The sequence below is a fragment of the Bos taurus genome, chromosome 26 (genome assembly GCF_002263795.3).
Source record: "Bos taurus isolate L1 Dominette 01449 registration number 42190680 breed Hereford chromosome 26, ARS-UCD2.0, whole genome shotgun sequence".
Taxonomy (NCBI): Eukaryota; Metazoa; Chordata; class Mammalia; order Artiodactyla; family Bovidae; genus Bos; species Bos taurus.
Window position 1 is genome coordinate 20,762,682 of NC_037353.1, and position 21,900 is coordinate 20,784,581.

Below are 21,900 nucleotides of genomic sequence, written 5' to 3' on the forward strand. Positions count from 1 at the left end.
TTTTGTTTTATTTATTTATTTGGCCACACCATGTGCCTTGTGGGATTCTAGTTCCCCAACCAGTGATGGAACCCAGATCCCTAGCAGTGAAAGTGCTGAGTCCTAACCACTGGACCACCAGGAAATTCCCATTATCATCATTTTAAAAGAGGAAGATATAACATAATTGTTCAGATTCCTAAACTATCTTGAAAAATCAGAATGCCTGGCAACTGTGGGCTGACATTCCCACAGGGCAAGTCAGCCAGGACTGAAGCAGCCAGTCACTTTAGACCAGGCTCAGTACGATCCTTCAACCTCACTTCACTTGGTAACATGGTGCGCCTGGTCCCTGTAGGTACTTTGTTTTGTTATGAAACAGAGAAAGGTCTAGGCAGCAGTGTACTAGAACGGACAGAGCTGACTGTGCCTCTCTTCCCAACCCCAAGTCTGGTGACGTGAGGCTGGGGATTGAAATCCACCATGACACTTGTATTTATACCATGGAAATTCACACATGCCTCAAATTCATGCCTCTTGTTTTCAGAATGCCAGTTTATTAGCACAGCACTGGGTCTAGGAAAACAACATTTAATTCGTTATTGTTAAGTGAAATAATGTGAGGCAAAGTTTTTTTGTTGTTGTTGCTAATTGCTTAGTCTAGTATTATTAGAAAATATCATGATATAGATACCCTGCACCTATTCAGAATGTTCCTCCCCCATCTGATTGCTGTAGTGCCTAAAATTATTTTCTTGGTCTTTGGAAAGATTTTTCTGGCTCCCACAGTTACTCCATTTAGGGGGTGACCCTCTGTGTTTTTGGCTGACTCCCCACCCAAATGTGGTGAATAGAGATGGGATTCAGTTCAGTTCAGTCGCTCAGTCGTGTCTGACTCTTTGTGACCCCATAGACTGCAGCATGCCAGGCTTCTCTGTCCATCACCAACTCCCAGAGTTTACTCAAACTCATGTCCACTGAGTCAGTGATGCCATCCAACCAGCTCATCCTCTGTCGTCCCCTTCTCCCCCCACCTTCAATCTTTCCCAGCATCAGGGTCTTTTCCAACTAGTCAGTTCTTTGCATCAGAGATGGGATAGGGAAAGGGGATTCCAGAGAAAGCACCCGGGTCCTGAAAGAGAAAGTTGGGTGGTATCAGGGAGGAAATGGACTAGTTGGCATCAGATTAGTTACAACAGTCTCCCCCTTCAGCCTCCATTTCTCCCCCTGTTCTCTGACATCTCTCTTGCCTCTTGTCCTTGGATGGTGACACTGTTTTTCGAAACATGATGTAAATTTCTCTCTAGGTCCTGGTTTTACTGATCCAACACAGCAGGCGATGGTGTGTGCAGAAGGACTCTTGGTACCTGTCCTTATTCTGGATTCTCTCAATACTCTGTGGCACTTTCCAATTTCAGACTCTGATCCGGGCACTCTTAAAGGTAAGGAGGAGAGGGATGGTGCCATTAGAGGGTACTCCTGGGCAGCTTCTAAGTTGTAGTAAATGACATCAGGCAAATTGAGTTCCAGGGTAAAATTGTATTTAGGGGGTTTGATAACAGACTTTAATCATGAGCATTGATACATAGGGGCGGCTGCTGCTGCTGCTAAGTCGCTTCATTCGTGTCCGACTCTGTGCTACCCCATAGATGACAGCCCACCAGGCTCCCCTGTCCCTGGGATTCTCCAGACAAGAACACTGGAGTGGGTTGCCATTTCCTTCTCCAATGCATGAAAGTGAAAAGTGAAAGGGAGGTCGCTCAGTTGTGTCAGACTCTTAGCGACCCCATGGACTGCAACCTACCAGGCTCCTCCGCCCATGGGATTTTCCAGGCAATAGTACTGGAGTGGGATGCCATCACCTAATTCAGATAAAAGGCTTATTTTCTTTGTTTTTCTCCCGCATAGGACAGCAGTTCTAATCTGGCCTACTCCTGCGTGTATTTCATCTTCTACGCATTCCAGATCCTGGTCCTGATCCTTTCAGCATTTTCAGAAAAAGATGACTCATCAAAAGTGAGACTTGACATATGACCACCTCATATGTTGTTTAATTGGATGGTATCTTGACAAATGTAACTTTGAGATGTCAAGGTCTCATGAAGGTCCCACAAGCCCAGAATACAGTAATACAGACGATTTTGTGACATAAGAACACAAAGTGACTAGAATTTGGAAACATTAACTTTTATGTTGACCCACCAAGCGTTAGCACAGACAGTTAATTCATATATCTAATGCCAAAAAGTCTGGTTATCATCCTACTGGTGACCTTAGCGTGTCCAAAAAAACATGTTAAACAGGCCACTTCAGTGTCATATCTAGTTTCTAGCACAGCATCCATTTAGAAACATCAATTTCTGATTTTAGAGTTCCATTGAATTCCTGTTTCTAATTGATTTACTTTCTGATTTTTTGTGTGTCTTGCAGAATCCTTCAACCACAGCTTCATTTTTGAGTAGTATCACCTTTAGTTGGTATGACAGGTAGGAAATGCCTGGAGTGTGGCTTGTCTCTATCCTTCATCCCTCAAATCTTCGTTTTAAAAGTACCTGCCGTGACCTCCATTTCTCCTCTACTTAGAGAATGTTGAAATATATAGATCAGTTTACTGCATTCCCTTCACGGGGCAGATGGGGAAACTGAGAGGAAGGAGGCAATTTCTTTTTTTTTGGTAGCCTGGAGTGGGGGAATTCCACGCACACTAAAAAAAAAAAGACAAGGAAAAGGAGGCAGGAGGACAGGAAAATGGAAATTTGGGGGCAAGGAGTGTGGCACAGACTTGGGTAAGGGATGAATAGCTGTCCTGGGCTGCCAGGAGATCCAGAGCAGCCATCTTGGCCTTTGTAGTTGCATGGACCCCTTGGGCAGCCTGGTAACACCCATGAATCCCTTCTCAGATAATGTTTTAAATGTGTACAATAAAAGACATGAAATTGTAAAGGGAAACAAATATACTGAAATGTAGTACCTAAGTAGTCTTTTGAAATCAAATCTGTGATATAGTAACACTTGTGCCTCTTTGTGAATGCATTAAATAACAAGACCCAGTGCTGGGGTTTAGTTTCACAGCAGTGATGAGTATACATGAGCCATGAAAACATCTGTGGTGCCTCCTGATAACAAAGGCTCAAGTACTCTGTTTTACAACTGTAGTTGGTTGACTACTTTCATATTAGAACTAGGAAAGGCTGCGTTTCAGTTAGAAGTGAATAGGAATAAAGATATAATTTGTTTTCCATCCATGTTCTTGAATCCCATGTTGAGAAGCCCTGATCTAGAGAGACAGTATAGAGGCGGCCTCTGGATCTGCTCATTTCCTTAAGGGCCTCTTGGAGTCCCCTCAAGGGATGCCAGGGCGGCAGAGAGGCAGCCAATATTTGAGGAGGAAGGAGCAGGATGTGGGTAGATGATGCTCTTTTGACTCTTCATCCAGTAGAATCCCTTCTCTTTCTCTTATTGTTTTCTCCCACCTTCAATCACCCCTACCTGCTCCCTTTTCTGCTCTCCCCACTCATCTTTCAAGTTCCCAGGGCTAGGAGCTGGGGTAGCAGGGTAAGGGAGAAGCCCCATTCTTCTGTCCCTCCATCCTGGAACTGGATGGTTTTGATAGAGGCAGAGAGGAGACCACCTCTGGCCCCTCTGCAGGGCCTCAGCCTGCGGCTCCCTCTTGTTCCAGCACTGTTCTGAAAGGCTTCAGGAAACCTCTGACACTCGAAGATATCTGGGATATTGAAGATGCGGCTAAAACAAAGGCACTAGTCAGCAGGTTTGAGAAGTACATGGCGGAAGAGCTACAGAAGGCCAGGCGGGCGTTCCAGAAACGGCAGAAGAAGAAATCCAAGCGGAACCCTGGAGCCAGCGTGAACGGCTTGGACAAGAACCAGAGTCAAAGCCAAGATGTCCTTGTCCTGGTAACTCTGCCATGAGTGTCTGTTCAAATGTCCTGCACGTTATTGGTGTCCTGGTGATGGTGATTCTGTCCTTACATTTTTACAGCACTTTACCCTTTGCCGTACATTTTATATTAGTAATATTCACAATACTATCACAGTACCTTAGAGATGGATGCTTGGGGGTGTAATGTAGTACTGTTCTCTCTCCTTTGGGGTATATATGAAATTTTTCTCAATGTCTTTTTTAGCAGAAAAATAAAACAATACCTTAGCATTGCTAGAATTTGCATGTTGGTGGGATTTAGTGTTAGCTAATTAATTTTTTTATTCACTTGAAAATATTTATTGAGTAGCACTATGCATTGGAGACCATTCTGGGCACAGATATAAAGAGTCCTGAAGGAGTCCTCATCTTTACAGAGCTAGAAAATAACTAATAAACCAATACATACGTTACCCTTTCAGAGCAGGAGGTGCTCTTAAGAAAACATGTTCATGTATTTGGAGTGAACTGCTTCCTTAGAGTAACAGGAGAAGCTTCAGAGGAGGTGATATTTGGGCAGAGATCCAAGTGATGAGAAGAGCCCATCAGAAGGAAGCGTGTTCCACTCACAGGGGGTGGGTTGTGAGGCTGAGAGGGGAACATGGTTGGTTTGTTTGGAAAGGAGAAAGAGAGTGCGGGAGCACGGAGAGAGAGGCTGAGTGTGCGGGGAGGTGAGTGCCGGAAAGTGGGTGGGTACAAAGTGGTATGGACCCTCATGGGCCATGGTGAAGAGTCTGGATTTTAAGTCTGATGGAAAGCCAGGAGAAAGTTTTGAGCAGAGGAGTAATGCAATCAGATTTACATTTTTTAAAGTCCACTTGGGTAGCTGCCAGGAGAATGAATGATTGGGGTCGGGGCAGGGGCAGGGGCAATGGAAGCTAAGATATAGGCTGAGGCAGTTGTTCAGGCAAAGAGACTGAAAAGATGGGAGCTCCGTGACAGCCATTATAAGAGGATGCCACTGAGCCTGAGAATCTGGAACTGGGGGCCTGGCAGGACAGGAAAAGGAAGTGTGGTGGGTGAGTGGTGGTGACACCCCACACAGTAGATTCCCAGGGTTGCTGAGACAAAGCACCACAAACTGCACGGCTTAAAACAACAGAAGTGTATTGTCTCACAGCTCAGGAGGCCAAGAGTCTGAAGTCAAATCATCAGGAGAACCACGCTCCCTTCAAACCCTATATGGGAGAAAGCTTCTTTGTCTTCTCCACCTTCTGGGTTTGGCCAGCAGTCAGTCCTTGGTGTTCTGTGGCTTTTGGATGTGTTACCCCACTCTCCGCCTCTGTCATCACATGGCCTCTTCCCCTGCCCCATGTCTGTCTCTCTTCTTACAAGGACACCAGTCGTATTAGAGTAGGACCCATGATGCACTCTGATGACTTCATCCTAACTTGATTACATCTGCAAGGCCCTATTTCCAAACAAGGGCACAGTCTAAGGCACTGGGGTTTAGGACCCCAACATTCCTTTTGAGGGGGATTCTATTCAACCCGTAACATCCCACAATAACCTCAAGCAAGAAGAACGAAAAGTCTTCTAAGCATCTGAAATATATATTAATATATATGTTAGCATGTCCATGCCCTTCCCTCCCACAATGCCCCACAGGCCCCCCTCAGAGTCTGTTCTGTGTTTTTACATGCTATTTTCATCTGCTTTGTTGCCTGTTTTCCTAATCCAAAATAGATTCTAAGCATCAGTTAAGAGGTGAGAGGGGAACAGTGACAGCAGCTAAAAAGTTGGATGGGACCAGGCGGTGAAGAGAAGACTCAAACCTGTTCAGTGACGGCCACAGGGATCAGGGGCTAACGCTCGGGAGCTGGTCAGTGAAGACAAAGTCTTACACCATGCACTTCTACAAGCACTGCTTGTTTGGTTTTGTCCCTAGGAAGAAACTAAAAAGAAAAAAAAGAAGTCTGAGACCACAAAAGACTTTCCCAAGTCCTGGCTGGTGAAGGCGCTCTTCAAAACTTTCTACGTCATCCTCCTGAAATCATTCCTGCTGAAGGTGGTGTATGACATCCTCACGTTTCTGAATCCTCAGTTGCTGAAGTGAGTCCCCAGACCCTGGGCTATCTCTTTAGGACCTCCTCTGCCACTCTGCTTTTTGCTCCTTGTATATGCAGGCAGGAGCCTATTATTAAGTTCCTAATTTTAAAAAAATGCTCATAATTTTCTTGCACCTTACAGCATTGTGTTCACGAAAAGCACAAGGCACTTTTCAAGGTCTAAAATAAAGTCCTTTAGCCTTCCTCTTTCCCATATCCTTTTCCTCATAGGAAGCCGAGTACTTCTTAGGGGCATTTCTTAAACAGAATTGCTGTGAGCTGAGCTGTGTCCAAGAGGTGGGCCTCATACCCGAGGAGAGGCTTGTACGCAGTCTTTGTAGCCTCATTGCTCCCCAGTCATGCATTAAGTGGGCAGTTCCAGTTAATCATGACATGACTTCAGTCTGCCAGGATCCATGGAATACACTGTCCTCCAGGGGAAACCCTTCTAACTCATGCTGGATATGTGTCCTAATTCCTTTCCAGGAATAAATCAACTTGCCACACATGGCTCCTTCTACCAGGGGGTAGGGAAAGAGAGGGTCAGAGAAAGCACGTCAGCGGCAGCTCTGTGGGGCATACAGTATCCTGTCTCACAGCTGTGGGTCATCAACCCTTAGGCCCTGCTGCTCATCTCCAAAGGGAGAGTGCTGGCATGGCTGTGGAGCTCAGTCTTCCAAGAGCATTGAACTGTAGTCACTTCAGTTACCTCCAGGGTAGGGCAGGGTAGCTGGCTGTGCACAGTGAGGGTAAGGAGCCCTCGGAGGCTTGATGTCAGCACTTACTTGGTTTTGCTCTGGCAGGTTGCTGATCGCCTTTGCAAATGACCGTGGAATCTATCTGTGGACTGGATATCTCTATTCAATTCTCCTCTTTGTCGTGGCCCTCATCCAGTCTTTCTGCCTTCAGTATTACTTTCAGCTGTGCTTTATGCTGGGCATGAAGGTGCGGACCACCATCATGGCTTCTGTATATAAGAAGGTATGTGGGGTATGCCAGGAATCACCAAAGAAAATCCCCTTAGTAAACATGACCCTTTGTTCCACGATTGAGGAAAACTTGATGGAGGTGATAACTGACCGCAACACTGAATTTTGGCTAACCATACAGCCTTCTTTAGACATTTCTTAGGAAATTAAAATGAAAAGTGTGTATATAGACATAGAATATGTGTGTGTGGTGGGGGGTAGGGGGTGGTGGTGGAGTGTACCCTACCGCAGGGAAAAGCTAGCAAACTCTTCTCTGCCCAGGATCTGCCTTTCAGCCTTGAAGGCTGGCATACCATCTCTCTCTTTCTTCTCTCCACAAGCTGACAACACCTTAGGATAGAATGTGAAGTCAGAAAAGAAGCTGACCAAGGGCAGACTCTTAAAATTGCCAACATTTAAACCAAGTACTACGTGAAACTGGGCTCATGAGACCTGGTGTATCCATCTCAAATCACAGTTTTACCATAGACTAGTATACTCTGTGGACCAGGGCTCCATCTCCCTGGACTGTCTTTTCCCTAGTGATTTCTTTTTCAGTCTTGAGTGGCAACCAACTCCTCATCTGCCTGATTCCTTTTTTGGATTTGTAAATATCATCACCCTCACTCCAATGATTAAATTCTGCAGACTTTGGAGCTTTTCCATTTCCTTAAGATGATTTTGCCCATCTTCCCTCTGACTTGTTGCTTTATTATTATTATTTTTCCTATTTTTATACATGCCACATGACATGTGGGATCTTAGTTCCCTGACCAGGGATCGAACCTATGCCCCTTCAGTGGGAGTGTGGTGTCTTAACCACTGGACTGCCAGGGAAGTCCCTGACACGTTCCTTTTAGTGTTTAATTTTCTCAGAGCAACTTTATTTCCCTCTGTCCTAGACACCAAGGTGAAGTCTCATTTTTTCCCTTAAGAATTGAAAATAGCCAAATATTGTTGTTCAGTTGCTAAGTCATGCGACTCCATGAACAGCAGCGTACCAGGCTTCCCTGTCCGTCATCATCTCACAGAGTTTGCTCAAACTCATGTCCATTGAGTTGATGATGGCATCCAACCATCTCATCCTCTGTTGCCCCCTTCTTCTCTTGCCCTCAATCTTTCCCAGCATCAGGGTCTTTTCCACTGAGTCGGTTCTTCACAACAGGTGGCCAAAGTATTGGAGCTTCAACTTCAGCATCAGTCCTTCCAATGAATATTCAGGGTTGATTTCCTTTAGGATTCACTTGTTTGATCTCCTTGTTGTTCAAGGGACTCTCACGAGTCTTTTCCAGCACCACAGTTCAAAACCATTAGTTCTTTGGTGCTCAGCCTTGTTTATGATCCAACTCTCATATCCGTACATAACTACTGGAAAAACCACAGCTTTGACTAGACGGACCTTTGTTGGCAAAGTAACATCTCTGCTTTTTAATACGCTATCTAGGTTTCTCATAGCTTTTCTTCCAAGGAGCAAGTGTTTTTAATTTTGTGACTGCAGTCACCATGTGCAGTGATTTTGGGGCCCAAGAAAATGAAATCTGTCACTGTTTGCACTTTTTCGCCATCTATTTGCTATGAAGTGATGGGACTAGATGCCATGGTCTTTGTTTTTTGAATATTGAGTTTTAAGCCAGTTTTTTCAGTCCTTTTTCACCTTCACCGAGAGGTTCTTTAGTTCCTCTTCGCTTTCAGCCATTAGTGTAGTCGTTTGCATATCTGAGGTTGCTGATATTTTTCCCAGTAATCTAGATTTCAGCTTGTGCTTCATCCAGCCCAGCATTTCACATGATGTACTCTGCATAGAAGTTAGATAAGCAGGGTGACAATATACAGCCTTGAAGTACTCCTTTCCCAATTTGGAACCAGTTCATTGTCCCATGTCCAGTTCTAACTGTAGCTTCTTGACCTGCAAACAGGTTTTGCAGGAGGCAGGTAAGGTGGTCTGGTATTCCCATCTCTTTAAGAATTTCCCACAGTTTGTTATGATCCACAGTCAAGGCTTTTTAGTGTAGTCAATGAAGCAAAAGTAGGTTTTTTTTTTTAATTCCCTTGCTTTTTTGATAATCCAGTGGATGTTGGCAATTTGATCTCTGGTTCCTCTGCCTTTTCTAAATCCAGCTTGTACATCTGCAATTTCCCAGTTCACATATTGTTGATGCCTAGCTTGAAGATTTTGAGCATTACCTTACTAGCATGTGAGATGAGTGTAATTTGCTATAGTTTGAACATTCTTTGGTGTTTTCCTTCTTCAGGATTTTGAAAACTGACCTTTTCCAGTCTTGTGGCCACTGCTGAGTTTTCCAAATTTGCTGGCATATTGAGTGTCGCACTTTCACAGCATCATATTTTAGGATTTGAAATAGTTAAGCTGGAATTCCATCACCTCCACTACCTAATGCTTCTTAAGGTCCACTTGATTTCATATTCCAGGATGTCTGGCTCTAGGTGAATGACCACACCATCATGGTTATCCAGTTCATTAAGACCTTTTTCTTCTGTGTCTTCTTGCCACCTCTTTTTAATCTCTTCTACTTCTATTAGGTCCTTGCCATTTCTGTCCTTTATTGTGCTCATCTTTGCATGAAATGTTCCCTTGGTATATCTGATTTTCTTAAAGAGACTTTTAGTCTCTCCCATTCTATTGTTTTTCTCTATTTCTTTACATTGTTCACTTAAGAAGACTTTCTTATCTCTCCTTGCTATTCTCTGGAACTCTGCATTCAGTTGGGTATATCTTTCTCCTTCACTTTCCTTCTTTTCTCAGCTATTTGTAAGGCCTCCTCAGACAACCACTTTGCCTTCTTGCTTTTCTTTCTTGGGGATGGTTTCAGTTCACCAGCTCCTGTACAGTGGTACAAATCTCTGTCCATAGTTCTTCAGGCACTCTGTCTACCAAATCTAGTCCCTTGAGTTCCCTTAATAATTGAAACTAATCAAGTAAACTTCAGCTTAAAAAATAAATGAAAAGAAAGAAATGGAAATACAGTAGTGACTCTAAGCCTGAGGAGAAAATTCATCCAGAAGGAGATGATACTTTTGATAGCTCAGAACATCAAACAGTTGCCTCCTCTTCCTTTTTTCATCCACCACTGAAGTGTTCCATCATGGTGATTTATCTGTTAAAGTTCCTGGTTTTCTCCTTTGCCTTCTTCTTCTAAAACTCCAAGATGACTTTTGTCTTTCCTGAGTAGATGCTGACTAGACGAGAGACCCAGAGAGGTGATCCAGATGTCTTTAGATCAGAAGTCTGGTCGAGTTCTTTGAACCCCTAAATAGCCTCACACTGGAATTTGTCTTCTACAAAATTTTTAATCCCTTTATTCCTTGTGGAGTAACTGTTTCTGTTGGTTTGCAGGATATGAGGTCACTACCCAGGCTGTCTCAGATATATCTATGAATGTACACTTTTACAATTGTGACAATTCATTCCTGCCTCTTTGATTCTTAATATATTCCAGGTTTTGCAATTGTCACAGTTCATACAAAATGTGTAAAACAGAGCCTTTAATGAGACCCCCATTCAAATAAATATTCTCCTAAAGTGGAATTTAAAATTGACTACTTTTATGTTTAGATTATACTTCATTTATGAAATGTTATGAAACATATTTTATATCCATCACCAGTTCATAGCTCTGCGAAGTAACTGCATCATCCCTGTTCTAGAGAGAAGTAGGGCTTAGATCACTTTAATGGCTAGAATCACATAGATAGGCCCTGACTCCTGACAAGGGCTATTGGGACTATATTCTTGACTTTTTCACTCTATTGAGATTTATTGAGAAAAGAAAAGTATTGCAATTACCTTGTAGGGTAGTTAGATAATACTTTTTTCTTTTACTTTTCAATACCAAAGGGGAGGCATAGCAGTGGACTGATTTCTCTAGCACCTTGGTGGCCCAACGTTTTGGGAAATTTACTTCTTTTTACTGTACAACAAAGCATCCTGATATAGTCTAAAGACTGCATTAATGGATGAAGATGACAGTAGAGCTTTTAGGAGGAGACTGAAGGTGGTATCTAGGGCCACTCATAGCCCATACACTGCCTTGTGGGAATTAAGCTTTCCTTCCTTTGGAAAGATGTGGGCCACACCAAAGGGTTGCTTGGTGAGCATAGTGCCAGCTGGTTTCATGCAGCTACCCCCTCGGCCCCCAGCCTCTTGTCTGGGAGCATTTGTACAAGACACTGCCATAAGTCATTGACTGTGGGTCTCAGTCTTCTCATCTCTCTGAAATGATGGTTCATGATGCAAGATTCAGGCATTTAGATAGTGTCCTCAAATTTCCTGACAATAAACAAGTCATTTTGCTTCCAGTATGTGAACCCCATAGTTTTCCCCTCCATTCTAAGGTCTCTGTCCTTCTTGGGAATGGCTTCAGCCTCCTCACAGTATGGCTCCGACATTGCCCCATTAAAGTCTGCAGGGCCAGAGTCCGTACAGGCTCCCTCCCTTCATTCCTCTGTTCCTCCCATCCTTCAGTATGTGATTTCCCCACTGTGTGCAGGTAGTGAATTGGACAGAGGCAGCCCTTGTCCTTAGAGTTTTCTACTGGTGGAGAAATAGGAAAACACAATTAGAGTTCCGTGTGATGAATGTAGTGGCAGAGATAAGCATTGGGGAATTCACAGAGGTATCTAACCCAAACTTGGGAGTCAGGGAAGGCTTCTCAGCAGTTCCACCTAAGCTTACACTAAGGGATAAATAGGAGTTTTCCAGGTAAGACAAGTGTGTGGGGGGGAGCGGGTGTTGGGGAAGGTAGATATAGCAGGAAAGACTGGTCAAGAATGAGAGAACACTGTTAAGATTTAGCAGCCGGAAGATCACAGCCCCTTGGAAGTTATGTCCATATGGAGCCCATCCTTCTACTGTCTCTCGCTGCCTTCCTGAATCCCCTCTCACTTCCCAGTCTCCTTGGCTTTGTCCATGCGTCTCAATTCCAATCTTTATTTTCAGGCGCTGACTGTCTCCAACCGGGCCAGGAAGCAGTACACCATTGGAGAAACAGTGAACCTCATGTCTGTGGATGCCCAGAAGCTCATGGATGTGACCAACTTCATCCACCTGCTGTGGTCAAATGTCCTACAGATTGCCTTGGCCATCTACTTCCTGTGGGCAGAGTTGGGACCCTCGGTCTTAGCAGGTGTTGGGGTGATGGTGATCCTAATCCCAATTAATGGAGTACTCGCCACCAGGAATAGGGCTATTCAGGTAAAGAAACAGTCACTGGGGATATGTACATGTTCTTCAAAGTCTAAAGTTTTCTTACTTAATTCTGACTGGTGATTGGAGTTTGGGCAAGGCAAGGCTCACAGGAGACTTGCCACTGTCCCAAACGAACTTGGCTTTGTCTTCCCCTTCCATCTTCTGACCACTTTTAGGGTTCATATTTCCTGTCTTCATTCATGTCCCTAATTGGAGAGAGAAGAGCTGCCCAGGGACCCTGCATATAACGTTTACACCCTGCTATGCTGGGCTGTTCTTAAAAAGTAATTATGACCCTGGTTCTCTATCATAGCATTATAAACCAGCCACACAGAGCCGTCACAAGAGCAAACCAGACTTTATGCCTAAATCCTGGCAATCGACCTTGTTCCCACCAGTTAGCAGAGCTCTCTGTGGACAGTCCTTATCTCTGCCAGAAATCATATTCTGGATGGGTGAACTTGATGGTATATGTGACTTAGTCATTCATTCGTTTTGCATTCACTGAGTTACAAATATTGGCCAAAAATTCATTTGGGTTTTTCCTAATGTGGAAAACCACATTTTCCACATTAGGAAAAACCCAAATGAATTTTTGGCCAACTCAATATTTTAAAAATGCTTATTGCACACCCTATTTCTGGGGGAACATGGCAGCAAATTAGACAAGGCAGAAAATTAGACAAGGCTTTTGCTCTCATGAAACTTACATTCTGCTTGGGGTGGAGATTCAGGCCATAAATAAGTAAAAACAAAGAAGGAAAATGTCAGTAGTACTATGCAGGGAATTAAACAGGGTGATGTGATCGTAGGGAGTGGTTTTAGGTCCTGGGGTCAGGAAAGGCCTCTGAGGAGGAGACATTGAGCTGAACTCTGGAACCTGAGGGTGAGGGAGGAAGACTTGGGTAAAACCTGGGACGAGGGCACAGTCAGGCCAACACTGTTCAGGCCCAGAAGGGTGGTGAGTGTGGCAGGAGCAGGGAGAGCAAGCAGGAGAGCGCGAGAGACACAGCCCGTCACTGGGCACCTCAAGTTCTCACCGAGCAACAGCCGCAAGTGCCACTGAGATTTAGCATCTGAAGCAAACCTGGACCCGCTCACATGGATGTTTGTTCTGTTATTCTTTCCCGGCAGGTTAAAAATATGAAGAATAAAGACAGCCGTTTAAAGATCATGAATGAGATTCTCAGTGGGATCAAGGTGAGAAGCTGAGCGTGGGTGGCTCTCTGGGCACGGTAACAGCCACGGTAGCCTCTTGGCCTTAACAACATGTTGAGGTTGTGGACTCCTGCTTCTGAGCCTGGGGTGTGTCCCACGACTCCTGATCCATCCAGCCACAAGTCTCCTGTTTCTTCTGCTACTCCTCTCAGGCCTTCTTTTGATTATGATTTCTATTTATGTATGTTAAATAGTTTGTTTCGTTCTTATATTTTACTATAAAGGTTGTCCGATGTGGACAAAAGTAGACAGAATACTATAACGAACCCCCATGGACTTGCCACCCAGGTCCAGCAATTATCAGCAGGACCTAACCTGTTTCATCTACATCCCCGCTCCCCACTTCATGCCCCGCTAGATTATTCAAAAGCAAATCCCAGATATTTTGTCATTTCACTGGTAAACACTTTGTATGTATTTCTAAAAGAATGACTTTAACGTAACCACAATACCAATAGCATACCTAGAAACAAGTCCTTCTTTGATACCATTAAATTTCCCCAATTGCCTCATACAAGCCTTTTTTTATTTTATTTTTTTTACTGTTGGTTAGTTTGAATAAGGATCCAAAAACTGTCCACGTGTTGCATTCAGTCAATAGCGCTTTTAATCTACAATAGCCCCTTGCCTGCCCCCTTCCTGGTCATTTGATAGAAGAGTTTGTCTTGTTTCCTATGCTTGCTTGTAAATTGGTGGTTAAATATAGAAACTTGAATAGATTTAGGTTTATTTGGTTTTTGTTTTTGTTTGGGATGGGGTTGGAGGGCAAGGGGTTGGGCAGTGCTGTGTGCTTCCCAACTTAGTGATGGTGAGTGTTTATGGGGTCCAGGCATCATCAGCCTGATTCACCCTTTATTGTTCTTTCACCAAGAGCAGTGATTTGTGGCCCTGGCAGCACATTTCAGTCTCCTGGGAGATTTGTAAAACCCACTGAGGTTTGGGCCTTACTTCAAACCATCTAAATTGAACTCTTGGTGGGGGGGGAGGGGTGAGACCCAGGCGTGTATATATTTTAAAAGCTCCCTAAGTGATTCCAATATGCAGCCAAGGTTGAAAACCACTGTCATAAAGATTTTAGCAGCCGCTGTTGATCACTGCCTTGTTCTATTATTTCATTTCCAAAGGGTGATGTTCTAATTCCTTTGTTCCTTTGGCATTGCTCAGCGGGAATTCTGTAATGAAGAATGATTTTTAATCAACTGGTTGGTTACTCTAAAATAAAGGACAAGTAGGATAAATACACACTTCTGTCCTCTATTTACTAGCTTTCAAAATAATGCATTTCATCAAATTCTTTTTTAATCTAGACATTTTTTGAATTCATAGACTTTTTTTTTTTTTTACTTTTTATTTTGTATTAGGGCACAGCCAATTAACAATGTTGTGACAGCTTCAGGTGAAGGGACTCAGACATATATATACATGTATCTGTTCTCCTCCAAACCTCCCTCCCATCCAGGCTGCCACATAACATTGAGCAGAGTTTGGCTGAATTAATGGACTTTAATATTACCCTAAACCTCTTGAAAATGAAAAGAGGCCCCTTTGAACATCTGATTTTTCTGCACACAGAGCTCTGATATGCCTTACTGCCAATGTGGCAAAATGAGAAGATAGACCTGATTTTGAGTCTTAGCTCTTACCACTCACTAGATGGTGACTTTGGGCATCTAAGTCACTCTAAGTGACTAAGTCACTCTCAACCTGTTTCCTTATTGTTAAAATGGATACAATAATTCTGAAAGAGTAAGAAGCTACTTCTTCCTGGTTTGCCCAGAACTTTCCGGGTTTAGCACTGAAAGCCCCGAGTCCCGGGCAACCCCCTTTAGTGCCAGGCAAAGTTTGTCACACTTAGGATTAAGTAAGACAGAGTACATAAAATGTTGTGTACCTTGTAAGTTGTCAACAACTGCAAGCTGCCTTTCTGTTGTTGTTGTTCAGTCACTAGGTCATGTCTGACTCTTTGTGACCCCATGAACTGCAACACACCAGGCTTCCTTGTCCTTCACTATCTCCTGGAGTTTGCTCAAATTCATGTCCATTGAGTCAGTTACCTTTCTGTAATCACCCTTTATAAGCTGAATTTGTACCTCCGCAGTTTGGGGGAGTGTTTCCTAAAACCTGTGTGTGGGGGGTTGCACCTGATTTCCTACTGGGGCAACAGTGTAAGCTGTACTCTTCTCTATTATTAGATCCTGAAGTATTTTGCCTGGGAACCTTCTTTCCAAAACCAAGTCCACAACCTTCGGAAGAAAGAGCTCAGGAACCTGCTGAGATTTGGGCAGTTGCAGTCTGCGATAATGTTTCTCTTATACTTGACTCCTGTGCTGGTGAGTGACAGGAGTCAGTGGGCGGGGTCAGCTTCCTGGAGAGAAAGGTCTGTTTAGATAGACGAGAGGTGCCTGCACCTCTAGGCCTGACCCTGAAACCCAAGGAACTCTGACCCACTCCTTAAGTCGTCATGCTGTCCTTCCTACCTCACGGCCCCTAGATCTAGTTTCACCCTTAGAAACAGTTTGATTACCTGGCTGCCTGGAGTAACTACAGGGGATTCAACATGAATGTGGTATCTAGGCATGGTCTGCCTGGGAAGGCTTCTCATCTGTAGGAGAAGGAATGCTGATCATAGGAGCCAGGATTCTCGAGCTCTGGTCCTAGCAATGCCATTAGTTGACTTTGTGACCTCAGGCAAGATAGTTGCTCCTCTTCTGGGCTCAGATTTCTCTGTAACATGAAAGGTTGAGATAATCCCTAAGACTCCTTCAGCTCTGATACAGTACTTGGAACACGGCTGCCTGACCGCTTTTGGGATAGGTCACTGACGGCTCTTCTTCTCCAGGTGTCTGTGATCACATTTTCTGTTTACGTCTTGGTGGACAGCAGTAATGTTCTGGATGCACAAAAGGCCTTTACCTCCATCACCCTCTTCAATATCCTGCGCTTCCCCATGAGCATGCTTCCCATGCTAATCTCCTCCATGCTCCAGGTGGGTAGGATCTCTCACTGCCAGCTGAGTGTGCTCAGTTGGGTCAGACTCTTTGTGACCCCATAGACTGTAGCCCACCAGGCTCCTCTATCAGTGGGATTTTCCAGGCAAGAATACTGGAGTGGGTTGCTGTTTCCTTCTAGCCCTGGTTAAAAACCTTAGATTCCAGAATGACTGGTATGTCCTATCTCATTTCCAAATTCTGCTGGTGAACCTTCACTTAGAGAGATTGGTTTGGTCTCTGGAAACCAACAGCATGATTTAGTAAAGTCTCTTAATAAGTTTTTTGAACCCCCGTTTTTCTGACTATAAACTGAGGATAACCATAACCAATCTCATACACCCACCAGGGAGACAAGGTTGTGAGAGTGTTTAGTGAGACTATGATGATTAGCTCTGCTCCTGGAACATTTCTAAGCCCTTTTCTTGGTTCAGTTTCCTCCATATATTTCCAGCACTCTTAGGGTATTTATAAAGCATTAGGGAAATATGGCACAAAAGGAGAGAAAAGGCTTCTCTCTCTCAATTAAAAAAAAAAACAATTGGCTACACCAAGTCTTAGTTTTTTGTTGCAGCATGCTAACTCTTAGTTGCGGCATGCAGATCTAGTTCCCTGACCAGGGATCAAACCTGGATCCCCTGCACTGGGAGCAGAGTCTTAGCCACTAGATCAGGGGACTTCCCTTTGTCCAAAGACTTCTCTTTGTGTGAAGCCACATGGTGATAAAACCAAATGCAATCTGGGAGCCTCAAGCTGTCAGAAAGCTAAGTTTGGAATCCAGTAGGCTTAATGGCACCCCACTCCAGTACTCTTGCCTGGAAAATCCCATGGATGGAGGAGCCTGGTGGGCTGCAGTCCATGGGGTCTCTCAGAGTCAGACATGACTGAGCGACTTCACTTTCACTTTTCACTTTAATGCATTGGAAAAGGAAATGGCAACCCACTCCAGTGTTCTTGCCTGGAGAATCCCAGGGGTGGGGGAGCCTGGTGGGCTGCCGTCCATGGGGTCACACAGAGTCGGACATGACTGAAGTGACTTAGCAGTAGCAGCAGCAGCAGGCTTAAGATGGTCCAGAGGGAGTGTCTGGGTCCTGAAAACTGAGCACAGTCACTGAGATGGACCAGGTACCAGACCTCAGGAGGATGTTCCCAGGGAGGTGGCAGACTGGCGAGGCAGCCAGGATGACAAAGTGTGGTGACCTGTGTTCATCCGGAGGTAACTGGCTTCAGAGAGTTCAGGCCCTAGGAAGGACCGGGGTTTAGGAGGAGCCCTTCTGGTCCTGGGGGGTGTTAAGAAGGCTGGTAGATCTGGCTGAGAAGGCAACAACATGCTCTTTTCTAGAGTCAGATGGTTTATCACATAGATAGCAAAAGCAGGATCAACAAAGGTGACAAGTCTCTGCAAAACAAAGGGGCAGATGAGCAGGCGAGTGGGCAGTGAAGCCCTCTACAGGAGCTGATCCACACCGCAGCCATGCAGTTCTAGAGCCCACAGTTGTGCTTCAAAGAGGGGGCGAGGCAGAAAGTGCAATGCCTGCTTAGCCACTCAGTCATGTCCGACTCTTTGTGAGTCTTTGAACTGTAGCCCACCAGGCTCCTCTGTCCGTGGGATTTTTCAGGCAAGAATATTGGAGCGGGTTGCTATTTCCTCCTCCAGGGGATACTCCCAATCCAGGGATCGAACCCACATCTCCTGTGTCTCCTACATTACAGGCAGATTCTTTACCTGCTGAGCCATCGGGGGAGTCCCCCAAAGTGCAGTACTTCCTCAGAACCCAGGTCGTGACAAGAAGCTGTCTCGTGACAGCCTGCCCGGAATGGAGGAAGTGAGAAACATCCTTGTAAATCCCCCCAAGTTCTCCTGTTCCAGGGGGACCACAGGGCATCCTGCCAGTGCTTAGGTCACCTGCAATTTAAGCCTGGCCTAAGTGGGGATATGCCAGGTCACTATGGTTCCATGGCCACTTCCTCCACAGAGGGTCCCGGTAGTGATTCAGGACACTGCCTGGGTCATCAGAACATGGACTCAAAGAAGAATATACCAGGGGCCCAGTTACCAGAATCAGACAGAAACTTCATCTTAGAAGGAGGCAGAAGACCATTTCTGGACCTAGGTACGAAGCCTGGAGACAGCAGAGTAGAATTAACCTCCCACCCACCCATACCATCACCACCACAATGAGTTTTCTGAGGGGCTAAAATAGAGCCTCTTAATTTTCCTGTGTTCAGAGTAGGGTGGCTCCTAGGGCTGAGATGTGGCTGAGTCAGGGGTAAGGGAGTTGTAGGGTGGGTAGGGAGCCAGAGACTCCAGCTGTGGTAAATTGCAAATCATGGGCAAAAAGCCTGGCAGGTTGACTGGTTGACTGCTTCCACATCCAAGGCTGATGACGAAGTCACACTCCTGGTCTCCTCGTGCTCATCATTGAACGTTGTTCCTCTGTGTCCTCCTCTAGGCCAGTGTTTCCACAGAGCGGCTAGAGAAGTACCTGGGAGGGGATGACTTGGACACATCTGCCATTCGACATGATTGCAATTCTGGTAAATGAATTTGGAAGTTGCTTCCCATATATATTCACGGTGCTGGCACCAGGACTTTGATACACAAGGGCAGAGCAGCAGCAAACTGAAGGAAAGGGAAAGCCAAGGGACTTATCTTGCATCTATATTTGCACTGATATTACTTAAATTTTGCCTTCATTTAGAACAGATTTCTTAGTCAGCTAGATTGCCAAGCAAAGTTGGGCCAGCTCTTTTGAGAATAAATGGGGAATCCTGCAAAGGATCTTGAAAACGGAAGTCATGATGGAGCCAAGTATGTGGAATTGGGAAGGGAGGCTGCAGTGAAAGAACACGCAGGTTCCAAAGGTTTAAGGATTGAGGGGCATTTGTAGCCAGAACAAGCCGTGGTTCTGGAATCCAGGGCAGGGGTGGCTGGGTTTATATATGGAAGTGGAATTTATACAAGAGACTAGGCAACAGAGGGCCTGGGAATGTACCCAGAGTGTCTGTAGATCAAGAATCTGAACTACCAACTGGCTTGGGACTCCTAAGTATATAAAGGACTTTGTATGCAGGCGACACTTGGTCTCACCCCTGGGGCTTTCATTTGCCTCTTGGCAGCTCAGGATTTAGCACCAGACAAAGGCAGGCTCTTCTGGAGGAAGGAGCGAGGGACACATGAAAGCTGAGAAAAGACAGACAGACATGCGGGGACCTACATCTGACTTAAAGACAGGAATTTTTCTCAACAGATAAAGCTGTGCAGTTTTCTGAGGCGTCATTTACCTGGGACCATGATTTGGGTGTCACAATCCAAGAGTGAGTTGCCGCCTTTTCTTCTTGCTGTATTTTAAGATTCTCCTTGCTGGTCTTGTTATAGGGAAATTCCATGTAATGTAACACATGCGGAGACAAGCTGTGCACGTGTTCAGATACTAGCGCAGGTTAAACCCCTGGAGGGATGGACTGACTGCAGTCGCTGTGACTGCACCTGCCCCCTCCCCCCGCCCACCGCCGCTTTCCTCCTGGGGGACAGTACAGCTGAGAACCTGTGAAGACATGTGTTCTCCAGATTGTGGATGGAGGTAGTGCAGGCTGGCAGGTAGCCTAGGTCTCTGGATGTGCCAGAGGATACTCACGAGAACCTGAACGCAATTTAAGTTCATTTATTCACTGAAGAATAGTTATCATGAAGGACCTGCCTTCTTTGCCCAGAGGGGATGATGTGAGCTGCTTCTATAATCAACTTCAGATCTGGAATTTTTCATCTACATAATCCCTTCTCACATTCTGCCCTGTAGGTCACCCCCTGCCTTAAGCCAACCCTTTCTTGCCACACTGCTGCATGTAATGTGTTCCGTAAGCACTACGTGTGTGAGCACGCCAGCTCCATCACAAGCTCAGCACCACGGAGCATGCCAGGAGCCCGAGCAGGCCAGGCTTTTTCACAACTGAGTACACCTAGTGGTCTTCCTGCCACTTTCCACACTCTCTCTTGTTTCTCCATCCTCTAACATGGACCCTGGAGCTTGCCTCAGCATATGTCAGTCAGGCCAGAAGCCCTGAGCCCTCCTAACCTGAAAGCCTCAACTTTACAGAAGGAGAGTGGACGTAGCTCCCACTTTGCTAGTTGTATAAGTCTAGAAGGAGCCTAGCTGGATGGGCAGGTTCAGAAAGCCTGAGAACAAGTTCCTAATGTTCTAGGAACTCAAATATTAGACTAGAACAGAGAGGTTCCCGGAGCCTGGCCCAGTGTGGGCCCCTACCCAGCCACGCTCAGCCAAATCTCCAGGGAAGGGGGCAGGACATCTGTGCTCTCAGTGAGCATTTTATTGAATTGCTCTTCTCATTGAATAGTCGAGTTTGGGATGCATTACTCTGTTCCAGCCCCATTAGTTTAGAAATTGAGAGTCCAGGAGAAGTGAGACTCTAAGATCACACAGCTCAGCTGTGGCACAGTTGGGATTTCAACAAATAGGGTCTTGTTCAATGGTGCCACATAGTTCTGAAATTATTTTTCCATTGGAAACTGGCTTTTTGCACAAACAACTTATAAATTAAGCCTTACTCTCTAAAGTCTTAGAGGAAAAAAAAAACAAAAACATTAGAGGACTACTTTGAAACTTTGTATATCCAAGATGTATTTTCCAATCTTGAAGGAAAATCTCCTTTGGCATCTGAGAAGTGGCAGGAACGTCTACCCTCCACTTCCTTCAAGTACACTTCTCTCTTTCAGTGTGAACTTGGACATTATGCCAGGCCAGCTGGTGGCTGTGGTGGGCACTGTGGGCTCTGGGAAATCTTCCTTGATGTCAGCCATGCTGGGAGAAATGGAAAATGTCCACGGGCACATCACGGTCAAGGTGAGAAGGAATGCCAAGGAGAAGACTTCTGACATCAGATGTGGGAAACACTAAGAGCGCTGCCTTCTCATGGGGACAAACAATTAGAATCTGATAACCGCTCCTGTCAGGCTGCTGTTGGTGGGGTCTCGGGGACATCTCGGAGACTTATAAACTGTAGATTCTTTGCCCTACCTCACATATATAATCATATTCTGGAGTAGATTCTAAAAACCTGCATTTTTAATGAGCTCCCCAGGTGATTCTCATGTGCATACTGAAGTTTGAAAACTGTTGAAAGATGTCTTCTTTCAAAGTATAGGTAATTCTACTATAATCCATGTTTCTGAAAAACCTCCTAATCTACAAAATTATACAATAAAAATAAGAGGACTTGGGGGAAAGAGCTGGAACAGATCATTAAAAACATATGTAGCCAGGCTACCAACAAAAACAATAAGAGCAATAACAATAAAACCATAGCATTGTAAAATCTCCACTGACTTTTGACCCCAGCTTCACAATTAGTTCTGGGCCTCTCACCTCTTCCTTTGAGAGCTGGGTGTTGGAGGGCACTTTAACAGAGAGGAAATGTTTTCGTGGCATCTGCATCAGCACTCTTAGCTTCACCAGAGAGCTAAATTTGGGGGAAATCATAGGTACTTGGAATCATTTCACCAGCCACTACTTGCACCCAAAAGAGGCATGTCTGTA

The 21,900-nt window shown here is 45.0% G+C and overlaps 1 protein-coding gene across 1 annotated transcript in view; it reads left to right on the forward strand.

Annotated features, from left to right (window-relative positions):
- Positions 1–21,900, forward strand: part of ABCC2 (ATP binding cassette subfamily C member 2) — a 75,070-nt gene that overhangs the window by 18,643 nt on the left and 34,527 nt on the right. The window contains exons 4-16 of the mRNA XM_024985942.2: positions 1,287–1,421; positions 1,888–1,995; positions 2,410–2,465; positions 3,659–3,893; positions 5,807–5,970; positions 6,770–6,947; positions 11,892–12,146; positions 13,275–13,340; positions 15,551–15,688; positions 16,198–16,344; positions 18,799–18,883; positions 19,597–19,663; positions 21,081–21,207. Of these exons, the coding sequence (XP_024841710.1) occupies positions 1,287–1,421; positions 1,888–1,995; positions 2,410–2,465; positions 3,659–3,893; positions 5,807–5,970; positions 6,770–6,947; positions 11,892–12,146; positions 13,275–13,340; positions 15,551–15,688; positions 16,198–16,344; positions 18,799–18,883; positions 19,597–19,663; positions 21,081–21,207 (1,761 nt within the window). The remainder of the gene's footprint in view (positions 1–1,286; positions 1,422–1,887; positions 1,996–2,409; positions 2,466–3,658; positions 3,894–5,806; positions 5,971–6,769; positions 6,948–11,891; positions 12,147–13,274; positions 13,341–15,550; positions 15,689–16,197; positions 16,345–18,798; positions 18,884–19,596; positions 19,664–21,080; positions 21,208–21,900) is intronic.